Source organism: Monopterus albus, unplaced genomic scaffold (genome assembly GCF_001952655.1).
Source record: "Monopterus albus unplaced genomic scaffold, M_albus_1.0 scaffold4.1, whole genome shotgun sequence".
NCBI classification, from domain to species: Eukaryota; Metazoa; Chordata; class Actinopteri; order Synbranchiformes; family Synbranchidae; genus Monopterus; species Monopterus albus.
Window position 1 is genome coordinate 2,945,941 of NW_018127884.1, and position 12,083 is coordinate 2,958,023.

Sequence of the window (12,083 nt, forward strand, 5' to 3'; positions counted from 1 at the left end):
CCCATTGAGCATCTCTGGAGAGACCTGAAAATGGCTGTCCACCAACGTTTACCATCCAACCTGACAGCACTGGAGAGGATCTGCAAGGAGGAATGGCAGAGGATCCCCAAATGCAGGTGTGAACTTGTTGCATCATTCCCAAAAAGACTCATGGCTGTATTAGCTCAAAAGGGTGCTTCTACTAAATACTGAGCAAAGGGTCTGAATACTTATGACCATGTGATATTTCAGTTTTTCTTTTTTAATAAATCTGCAAAAATGTCAAAAATTCTGTGTTTTTCTGTCAATATGGGGTGCTGTGTGTACATTAATGAGGAAAAAAATGAACTTAAATGATTTTAGCATATGGCTGCAATATAACAAAGAGTGAAAAATTTAAGGGTGTCTGAATGCTTTCCGTACCCACTGTATATTTCTACTTTGCATTTTAAATACCCACAGGTAAGAAGAGTTTAGCCATTTATTTACACATATCTTTTCTCTACAGGAGGAGACACTTTATTTCTTTCTTCTAATCCGAGACAAAAACATGGGTCCCCAGGTCATGCCAGGCTGGGGAACCACCAAAATGCCAAGTCTATGGTGATAAGAGGAAACAGTACTATTCTGTGGCTGCAGGGACGGCTTGTAAGGTGTCTGTCCATGACCAAGGTGAGCAGCACTAAAAACAAAGTATTTTGATAAAGGAATGGCAATCTCCTCCCACAGGTCTTCAGGTTCGGTCTCAGGACAGTCATTCAGCACAGTCTCGACCACAGCATAGTTCTCGGAGCTGGACAGTGTGCAAGTGGAATAGACAACAACGCCCCCTGGACGCACGGCCGACAGCGCAGACCTGTCAACAGAAGATAAACACAGTGCTTTATGACAATAAGCTTTAAAATGGAACTCCATCAATTGTACACATCAAGGTCTGTTTACAGGTCTTAAGAAGTACTACTGCATATGTGAAACAGCTGTATAAAACCTTTTGTGGCTCCAGAGGGAGCAGCATCAGCTCTGATAAACTGCCTTGAGTGATGTCACTTGAGTCAACATCAGTTTGGAAATGTTTAAATGAAAAAAATCTGGGGGTGTGGAGTTAGATAGAGCCGAGATGTCCAGACCTTTGTAGCCTGCTCCTCACAGAGGCCTCCAGCCATAATCCTGTACACACCGTGCACACATTGTTTAAAATGACTTTGCTGAAGCTTTATACCACTGCACCTGGCAGTTACTGTACGATCAACATGTAGCATATACAAAGAAATATAGTTTAACATTTATGGTCCAAGGAGCTATCTAATGTGATCAAATCTAAATGACCATTTCACACAACCCTAGACAATTGGACAATATTAAATTGCACGTAGAGTGTCACACCAAATATTCTGAATGGGTCATAAAACTGTTGTTTCTGCTCCCACAGCATAGTAAATAATTTTACTATTTTTGATTGATTCAGCTGCAATTAGTGTTTGCTTTGACATTCACATTAAAACCTGAATAAACAAATCAATGCAAATTATCACCCACTGTTTTAAATAGTGATTAATTTAAATCCTTTTCTGTAGTGTGTTTACATAATGGTTATACCCCAGTAACCAATAACAGACATTTTAGATGCTGGGGACTGGACTTGCCTAAGCAGCTGAGCCTGGAGCACAGGCAGCTTAGCTCTTCCCCTCAGTCTCTGTTCCCCCTGCTGGCTGCTGCAAGAATACAGCCAGCTCCTGTCATTAGAACATGGAGCGTCGACTAAAACCTGCAACGGAAAATGAAATGTTAGCAGCTCAGAGTTCAAGAGTGTAATGGCAGTGAGAAAGAGAGAGAAGGGTGTAAGAGAATATACATAATGAATGTAAAAGCAGATGAAAAGACAAATGCTGAAGATATGTAAAACAAACCAAGTTATATTTCACCCACAGTACCTAAATCATCAAATTCTGGTCACTCAGGGTGAAAAAGAATCTTCACCAAACACATCTGTTTTTTATAACGCCGTGCAGAAGAGTAGGAAAAATAGAAACCGCCTCTGAAACTACAGCTCAGTATCTTACCACAAATCTCTCCTCTATGCAAATTTTACAAAGCCATATCACTGCGACAATAGAGCCCGAGTCTGTACAGTCTATTTATTCTAGGCTACAGCCTTTCACTCTTTGTTCACAGTGTTTTACTCTCAACCTTTTCATTCTGTGCTTTCCTTTTGTCAATATTTTCTTCCATTATAAGTCACTTTGAGTCCTTAATGCCTCCCAGACATTTGTCTGCATCTTTCTGGCTCCAGTTTCGAATAAACAATTTTCTTCTTTTCTGTCAGGCTTATTAGCTTCTGTTCAAAGGCCCGTTGTTCTCATTCCTTTCTAACCATGGCCTTGAAATGAAGTGTGTCACCTTAATTTGTTGGACACTGAAGACAAATTTCAGTCACATACTGCCATAAATATGACAGGAGTTCTTTGCACACCTTATCATATGTCAGTGCTTCACTGTGTCCAAAATGTCGTCCATCCTGTGCAGACACAATCACTCTGCTGTTTAGTGAGTGAGGCAGATAAGACTCCAGAGTTTTGGCCAGCCAGTCCCGTCGGTGAGGATCTGGTTCATTACAGCAGAGAAGTGCTGGAACATAACACGTGGCAGTATGTCTTATAATCAGTATTCAATGCAAACAGCCTTTTCCCAGCAGAGAGAAATGTTCCTTACAACCAGCTGAAGCAACTTGCATGCAAAATAGGCTTTTAATATTTAAAAACAAAACTTAACAACTTTTAACAAGATGTCTTTGTGAAAAGCTGCTGTTACCTAACAGGTCTATCCTAATAAAAATCATCTGGTGTGCTGTCAACATGTCTTCACTAGTACACTAAGTCATTACTCGGGATTCTTTCCCAATATATAACTAAGAATAATGGTTATTTTTTATCAATTGTACACCATATGTTGGCAAATAAACTCTATGAATTACTATTAGAAATATAAAAGGCCAATATTTAACAACTTATTGCATGGGTATAACTTCATGTATATACATGGCCCACCCTGTCGCTTCCGTAAAAAAACTGGGCTAAATCCACCAACTTCTACCTCTTTGCAAGATAAAAATAATATCAAGTATGCAAACTCCAATAAAACTGTTTACCTGGGGTGGCACACTGCATTATGGCTAAGGCTTTGCCCCCAGGGGCAGAGCAAAGATCCAAGACCTTCTCCCCATCTCTGACTTGCAAAGCCAGCACTGGAAGCAGGGAGGCAGCATTCAGGAGGTAGTACTGCTTAAGATGGCCAGGCCTGTGAGCCTGAGAGGGAAATCGCAGCGCATATGGGTGGATGTAACACTGCAGTGATGGACGGGGATGGGAGTCATCAGGAGAGCACGTGGAGATGCTGGGAGGTGACAACAGAGAATCTTTTCTTGCCTGGTATTTAGAATTAGACACTGGTGAGGGGCCATCAGAAAGCAATGTGGACACATCAGTTCGCAGCAGGAACCTGGAAAAGCCCTGTGACTGTAGGATCTGTGTGATCTCTGTCACAGCAGTGAAGCGATTAAGCATGACCCCATATTGCCAGGAGTGAGGGTCCAGGAGCACAGATCTGCAGATGAGACACGAACACACTGGTCAGACTCAGAATATCCAAAGGCGTGTGTGTAAACTGCATTAAGTATGAGACAAAATGTACCTCGCAGATTCCCACAACTCTCCAAGTTCCTGGCTGTACTGCTGGTCAAAGTGGTCCAGTACTGGCTGACATGAAGCTCTTTCTTTTTTGTGATTTTTGGATGCCTGTTACAAACAGACTGCAGTGAACATGTTATACAAAGGCACAGTAAAGCCTAAACAAGCAGGAAATTAGTTAGCAACTTACAGAGCTCCAGATCTCTGACCCAATGTACAGTATACAATGTGTTGTAGTAGGAGCAAATTTGTTTTATCAAATTTCCTTGTTTTACAAATTGCATTGAGCCTCATAATAAATCATATGAAATTATGAAAATAATTATAACTTTTATAACACTGCAGACCCCTCACACCCTGGACACAATCTGTTTGAACTCCTCCCCTCTAAACAGCGTAACAGGTCACTGTGCACCAAGACAACCAGGCACAGGGACAGTTTCTTCCCCCAGGCTGTCACTCTGATGAACACTTAACCCACGACAGTATGATTGGACAATAATCCTCAGTGCAATACCTGTAAATATACCTCATACAGATTATGTAGATTCATACAGATACTCTGTTTTTATTCCTATTTATCTCATTTCAATGAACATTCCTTTGTTTGTCTGCACTGTTTACTGTCTGTTTATACTGCTTTTTCTGCATTGTTTGCACTGTTTGTTGATGTTAATACTGCTATTTTGTTATATTACACAGCCTTATGCTGGTTCACTGTTTTGCACATTGAGAGCCGAGTCAAATTCCTCGTGTGTCCGTCACACCTGGCCAATAAATCTGATTCTGATTTTGAGTAAACAAGAGGATACTAAGCAACTCTAATTAATCAGTTAATAATTTAATGTTCTAATCCTCATGTCAGTTTAATGACCAAACCCACGGGAAGAGTTATATGTTTATTCTACTTGTAATGCAGATTTCCCCCTTTACAGTTCCTATAACTCAGTTGCTGTTTAGTGTCTTGTACATTTGCTACCCCTGGTGGATAGCTAGTGTAAAATCAGTGCTGCTAGGAATGACTGAATGGTTAAAGGGTGGAAATAGCTCCATATACACATATACACACATGCATACACATATGCATATAAAGTGAGGATGCTTTCAAAACTAATGACACAAATAGTTTTATTTATCAAGTTAACTCCATACAAAAATGCACTAAACAGGAAAGCCCTAAGTCAAACTATTATTTGGCATGGCCACCCCTTGCATTTAAAACAGCGCTACTTCTTCTTCTGTTAACAATTTTTCAAGGTACCTGGGATCAGATAAGTTGTTCCAGGCATATTGGAGAAGTTGCCACATTTCAAATGGTTTAGTGTCTAAGTCAAAGTGTTTATTATCATATGCACAGTTAGGAAACATGTTTCCCTGTGCAATGAAATTCTTACTTTGCTGTCCACATGAATGCCACATAATACAATGAAATATAAAGTAGATAAATAAGTAAAACAAAATCTAAGGTACTTTAAGCAGCAAATGCAGCAGTATAATAAAAATATATAAGAATATAAACAGAGAATGTCTTGGAATTTGTTGGTGCTGTCATAAAATTAGCGAGTGCCTTTAAAGCAGCACATCAGTGACTTAGAAAATTAGACACATCCTGGTCTTGCCCAAGCACACTTCAACACATGGACTGCCAGCACCACGATTCGAACCTTCAACCTTCTGGTTGGAAAACAGAAAACAGTCCGTGCTGGGGGTGGGTGGGGTCCGTGAGGATGGAGGCAGCTTTCCTACGCACCCTGCGGTGGAAAATGCTCTGCAGAGAGGGCAGTGGAGTCCTGGTGATCTGCTCTGCAGTCTTTACCACTCTCTGCAGGCGATTGCGATTGAAGGTGCTCACCCTCTCCACTTCAAGCCCCCAGATGAACAGTGGCTGATGAGATCTCCTCTCCTTCCTCATGTCCACTATCATCTCCTTCGTCTTGCCCGTGTTGAAGCTGAGATTATTGTCGTTGCAGCATGACACCAGACTAAGTCTAAATGTCTTCTGTCTCTTTATGCAATCCCAACTCTATGGTGTTGAGATCACAGCTCTATGGTGTTTCATAGACTAAATGATGGTGGTCAGGACTCCCTGTTCTTCTAGTTGCTGAATATACTGCAGCTGTCATGTTGCAGAATGAATGTTAGACTAATCAGAAGCCTCCTTCATGGCACTGTGTGATGGATAAGTGCCTAAAGCTTTTACACAGTCTATATCAGAGCTCCATAGACCATACAAGATCAGGAGAATAAAAATAGCAAAAATTACTTGGACCAAAAGAGCAGGTGGCTTTCGTTTTCATATAAACTGGTATTACAGACATGCAGTACATAGGCTAGCTCGGCTGTATAATATCTATTCTTTAGTCAGTAAGTATCAGCTCTAAAGTCTAAAGGTGCTTTCTCCCCCGGCTTTCAAGAACTATTGGGGTTTTATAAAGCTCAAGTCAAACACCCAGTGCTTAACTTCTGTATAAACTGTGCTGATTAACACTAGGAAGGTAATATAACATTTCTCATTTGACAGAAGCTGGCTGGTCATAAACCCAGTCTACTGCAGAACCAGTAACTTTCATGAGACAATAGCAATGCTCACCCCATAGCACCTCCTGATGTTTGTTTACCTGGTTGTTGGGGGCTCCTTTTTGCTCGTACGGTTGTAAAACAACCTCGGAACCCGTGTGACATGAGAAGAACCACCACAAAGATATCGACGTTAGTTTTTCAGTTTCACCACAAAATATCCTCCTCGCACCGTGAAGCTGATGTGCCGCAAACATTTACCTAAACATTTGGTTATATCACTTTTATTCAACACGGGGAAATGACTAACCTACACTAAAACAGGAGCTCCACACTAAAAGCTGACAAGTGCGTTCTTCAAATCTGTCCTCCCTCAACTCGAACTATGCTTCAGTTCCACTCCACAAACGGAAATATGTACCGGTATGTATATGTTGTTTTCGGTAAGAGTCGAGTTTCACATCAGATTTCTCGAAAGAGGCCATCGAGGCTAATGAAAGTTGATAAGTTAATTTGTTGCTCTGAAAAAATTAGTTGGTTGATTGATTAACAAGTAATTTGATAACTCTATAATCACTTCAGTCGTTGTGAACAAAATACTAAATATTTGATGAGTGCCATTTTTGTCACTGTAAACTGATAATTTAAGGTTTTGGGGGTTTGTTAGTCAACTTCTCAATTTTTTTTGTTTCATAGACTAAATGAATTGAAAAATATACATCAATCAATAATTAAAATTATTATTTGCCCTCCATTTTTATATCTTGCTATTTTTAGTCTACTTGAGCCCAGCAAGGCAGACATAAAATGATACTGTCAGGAGTTTTTAAACTTAGTGAGTTACACTACAAATGAAACATTTGAACACACGTTCTCATTTAATTCAGCAGAAAACAATGTCCAAAGCTTTAACTGGTAGTTTAGGCTATATGTAACAAATGATCCAAGACTCCAAGACAGTGGAAGACTTTTGTGTCCCATGATTGCACAACACAGTGCCATAGTGTCTAAATCAACATAGCCTACACAAATAACCCAAACATAAAACACAAATGTACAGACACACTCTGTGACTTACTTGAAATGTTTTACTTCTACTATTGGCTGCATGTTTGTTAACAAAACATTTGATTAAATATACACCATAATGGCAAAATCATTATGAATGATATGGGTCTGCAAAATTGCAATGTGTATCTTTTTACAGCAAATGTTTAAGTGCTTACATTGCAAACAGAATAAGGAAGGCAACCATCAGACAGAAAAGACCCATAGCTTCAGACAGAGCAAACCCCAAGATGGCGTAAGAGAAGAGCTGCTGTTTCAGCGAGGGGTTCCTGTCAACAAAGAGAGAGGAAGATGAGACAGCTGATGGTACAAAGTGTTAAAGTACAACTGCAAAGACATTTCAGTGGCAGATAAACTCAGTATCATTCAGATTTCCATCAGTACCTGGAAGACACTCATAATTCTGAACAATTCCTTAATATTTTGTTTCACCCATATTGTTTCCTTTCACATATAATTTCAAATTAATTTTTTTCTTGACCATGCAAACAAACTCCGTGCCTCCGTTAGATTTATAGCTATTTCTAAGAAACCACCATCTAATAGCAGGAACCAGAGCAATCACCAAATACTGTAATTGTTCTTTTGTCAAAACATGATATCGGAGGTAGAGCGGGTCGTTTCCTAACCGGAGGATTAGCGGTTCGATTCCCGGCTTGTCCAGTCAACATGTCGAGGTGTCCTTGAGCAAGACACTGAACCCCCAGTTGCTCCCGGTGATGTCACCGGTGTGTGAATGCATGAGTGCCTGGGAGTGCGAATGGGTGAATGGCAGAATAATGTGTGCAAGCGCTTTGAGTGTGCTGTAAAAGCATAGAAAGGTGCTATACAAGTATAAGACCATTTACCATTCTACTTAATCCTAGGAGTTTAAAGAAATTGTAGCCTGGACTGACAAGCCAGCAAACAATACCCCTCCTCCCAAAAAAATTACAAATGTGTTTAATTTATCTGGCATATCCAATAATAAGGCTACCAAACACAGTTCCAATCCCAGCTCCAGATCCAGCCACTCCTACAGTGGCAGCTCCTGCTCCAATGAACTTTGCAGCAGTGTCAATGTCTTGGCTCACGGCACTAGTGTGGAAGCGCCGCACTGTCAGCTGCTGCTGGGAGGATACAACACTCTGAGGTACCATTGAAGCAAACTGATTGACAAAAACCATGAGGTTAGTAAAAAGAGGCACTTGTGATGAACAAGGTAACTGGGATAGATAAGGAGTTTAAAGAGCCCATGGAATGCTTTTCCTTGTTTTTTTAACTTGTCTACAACTATCCTCTCCTTTTTAGTTAGAGGCTCTCAGGTTTTATCATTCTGAAATAATTACAGACTATTCAGAGTTATGATGGGTGTAAAGCTAATGTAGGGGTCCTCGAGATTAAATATTAATTTGCTGAAAATGAGCATGCATGGGCTCTTTAATGGAGGAAACACTAACTATCAGTAAACCAGTTTTAATTCCCAGCACAGACAAACCTCTACTCTCCTGGCATCTGACACTACTGCTGCTGAGAGTGGTCTGTACAGTGCCCGGGGTCCAGCACAGACCTGAAGTTAAAAACACACAAACAAGACACGTACAATTAATGATTTACCATCATGTTACACTATGGCATCTGTCTGTATAGCTTTGAATGTCAAGATGCCTTCAAGTCTGTGGTTAACCGGCCATTCAGCCTGCAGTGTTGGAATATAACTGAGTACATTTACTGACTGAATTACAAATTTGAGGTATTTTCTTCTCATGAAACTTTCTACTCCTAATTTTAGAGAGAAATACTGCCCTACTTTTTAACTCCACTACATGTGTTTGCTTTAGAAACTGTTTTATGCCCTTGCCTTGATCTCTAGGCCTCACCACAATTTCATCACAGAAGTCTATCTTTCATTGGATTTCATGGTTTGGTTTTTGTCCTGACATACAGTTACAGTTACGGGATTGACTCAAACACAATTTGTCAGTAAAAGGTTAGTCTTCACCATGAAGCAGAGATCACGCATTCACAATTAAAGTGTTTATTTCCGGTTTCCTGAGGTAACGATCACCTTTATATTATGCACACGAGGAATTTGTTTCCGGTATAAAACCAAGGTAGCCAATGGCTCTAACCATCTGGGGTAACTTAGGAGTTTAATGTCTTGCCCAAGGACACTTCGACATGTGGGTTGCCGGTGTCACAGCGGTGTTCTGTCAGATTTTGCTACCTATCAAGACGTGCTACCCACCGTTCACAAAGTGGTTAGGGTTAGGGTGATGGATTGTTAAAAAAATGTTAAAGTTAAAACCAGGACAATCCAGAGTGCACTGTGTCATTGCCGAATATGAGAAACTGTCTCAGTAGGCAGCGATCCCACCGCAATTTTTTCGGAAATTGCATTTTCTATTATACATATACTGTACTAATAAAGAGAAACTGAAAAAAGCATATCCAACGGGTTCCTTGAGTAGTAATATTGTTTTTTTTAATGCAAAAACATCTCTCACTCATCTCCACAACAAAACACACAACAGCATGTTGTTATTTTTCGAATTGCTGCAGCATTCCTGTGATCCTTTGACGTCACGATGACGTCACACCATTCTGTGGCACAGACTGGATGGAGCATGTAAACTTTTTCAGAAACCTATTTCGCATTTGAAAGCTCACCAACTTTGGAAGCTTAACTGGATACTTTAAACTATACTATACTATAAACTATACTTTATCATCAGCAAGAAACAAAAATGCTGATGCTAATGCTGAACAAGAGGCATCTACCTGTTGCTACACTCCGTAGCAAGGGCTATGAGAACATGAACAGAAATGAGAGTAAGGCCCAACTGCAACAACAAACCCAGGGTCTTAGCAGGGAGTTGTGTGATAAAGACAAGGCTCTAAGTGAGGTGCTCCTTGAAAGTCAAATCAACTGCACAAGTGTTGTAAAGACTTTAAAGATGGTCTCCAAACAAAAAATAGAAGAGCTGATCCTGAACAACCAGCGTGAACAAGATGCCATGAGAAGGAGAAATGACATTCTGCAACAACAAGTTCAGGAGCTAACTAGATCTTTGAAAGAAGCTCAGCACACCTGTAATGACTTGAAAAGTCACAATTTAATGCAGCAACAAAATTATGAAAAGCTACAGACTGAAAATGAAAACGCAAGCATGACACAGGCCTTGCAAGATGCCAGCCTGATCTTGCAAAAAATCAAAATATTTAAGCAGGAACTTGATCGTGTCACCCAACAAAATGAACCTTTTGATTTAGAAAAAATTAAACAAAACTGTCTGGATATGCAATTGGACATTTGGGACCCGAATAGGTTTCTGCAAGAATTCAAGATGTTAGAGCGCAGCCACTGCAGAACTCTTTACATTAATAAGATATTGGACAAGATTCCCCCGAAATCCAGCGTAGTGTTCCAACAAAAACAAGCAGTGGCAATGAGGAGAGCTGCACAAGAACTCAAAGAAAAGAAAGAGCAGTGTAATGATATGGTCGAAAAAATGAAATGTATGACAAAACAAAACACAGAACTCAAACAAGTGCTCCAGGAGGCCAGGAACAAAGACCACAAAGACTTCTCACAGCAGTATAATGCCAGTGTCCAAGAATATGTACATGTGTGTGATGTTTGTAATAACGTCATAGATCACAAAAGGTTTCTGCATGAGCATAACCAAGTCCTGCTGCAAAACAATGAGCTCACTAAAAAAAGTACGAATGACACTGCCAGGAGCCAGCAGAGCGGCATAAGACGCTGGCTTCCCAGGTGGTTCTCCTCACACTCCTAAAGGACATGCACATCTTAAAAAGCTTAACGATGTGCTGAAGCAACAACAACTTAAAGGCAAAAGGCAAGAAAAAAGTTTGCAAACTATACTGACGGCGGGCAGCATAGCAGTGCCAACCCGGGCATTTCTGTGTGGAGTTTGCATGTTCTCCCTGTGTCTGCGTGGGTTCTCTCCGGGTGCTCCGGCTTTCTCCCACAGTCCAAAAGACATGCAGTTTAGGTTATTGGTGACTCTAAATTGCCTCACTGTATATGCTACAATAAATGCATGTGAGCTTAACTTTATGAGATTTTCTTGTCTTTCTCTCTTACCAAAATCCCTTTTCTGTAAAAGGGTTAGAGTCAAAAAAGTAAAATTGACTTTATAGTGTAACTAAAAAAGGCAATCTGTCTTGACTGTAACAACAAAGAGTAAGCATTTTTAAACACATAAACACCGCAAAACTCACAATAAAAGAAACTAAACAAACAAAGAAAGAAACTAAGACAAATGTCTGCAGCCACAACTATCCCTTTTAATTCAGTAAAATCATTCTTGGCCTGCCCATATACAAAATACTCAAATGAGCAAAAAAAGATAAAATAAATAAATAAATCAAATTCATTAAAACATGTTCTCTCTTTATTGAAGTCTCTGGACACACTGCAAAGAGTGCAGGCAATCCTATAAATCAAATCAAATCAAATCAAATCAAATTTTATTTGTATAGTGCCAAATCACAACAAAAGTCATCTCAGGACACTTTACAAAGTAAGGTCTAGACCTTACTGTTATCAATATTATTACATAGGGAAAACCCAACAAATCCCCCTTGAGCAAGCACTTGGCGACAGTGGGGAGGAAAAACTCCCTTTAACGAAAGAAACCTCTGACAGACCCCGGCTCTTGGTGGGCGGCCTTCTGCCTCGACCGGTTGGGGTGAGTGGATAGAGGAGAGACAAAAGAAGAAAAGCAACAAGAAACAACAATCAAACACTGATCAGGTCGATGTGGCCGGTGACTGCTCGTCAGAGACGTAGAGCTCCAGGGCCAGGGCAACCTGCAGAAAGGTACAGGG

The 12,083-nt window shown here is 40.3% G+C and overlaps 2 protein-coding genes across 2 annotated transcripts; both read right to left on the minus strand.

Annotated features, from left to right (window-relative positions):
• Positions 1-421: 421 nt before the first annotated feature.
• On the minus strand, positions 422-6,612 carry nsun3 (NOP2/Sun RNA methyltransferase 3). The gene is made up of 6 exons (XM_020605402.1): positions 6,281-6,612; positions 3,667-3,770; positions 3,125-3,579; positions 2,450-2,604; positions 1,623-1,744; positions 422-835 (listed from the first exon to the last, which is right to left on the minus strand). The coding sequence occupies exons 1-6, from the start codon at positions 6,434-6,436 to the stop codon at positions 499-501; spliced, it is 1,329 nt and encodes a 442-aa protein (XP_020461058.1). The 5' UTR covers positions 6,437-6,612; the 3' UTR covers positions 422-498.
• A 295-nt stretch (positions 6,613-6,907) lies between these two features.
• On the minus strand, positions 6,908-8,498 carry LOC109962981 (ATP synthase F(0) complex subunit C1, mitochondrial-like). Its single transcript, XM_020605205.1, has 2 exons — positions 8,202-8,498; positions 6,908-7,519 (listed from the first exon to the last, which is right to left on the minus strand). Exons 1-2 carry the CDS (start codon positions 8,411-8,413, stop codon positions 7,402-7,404), a joined length of 330 nt encoding a protein of 109 aa, XP_020460861.1. The 5' UTR covers positions 8,414-8,498; the 3' UTR covers positions 6,908-7,401.
• Between the last annotated feature and the right edge of the window lie 3,585 nt (positions 8,499-12,083).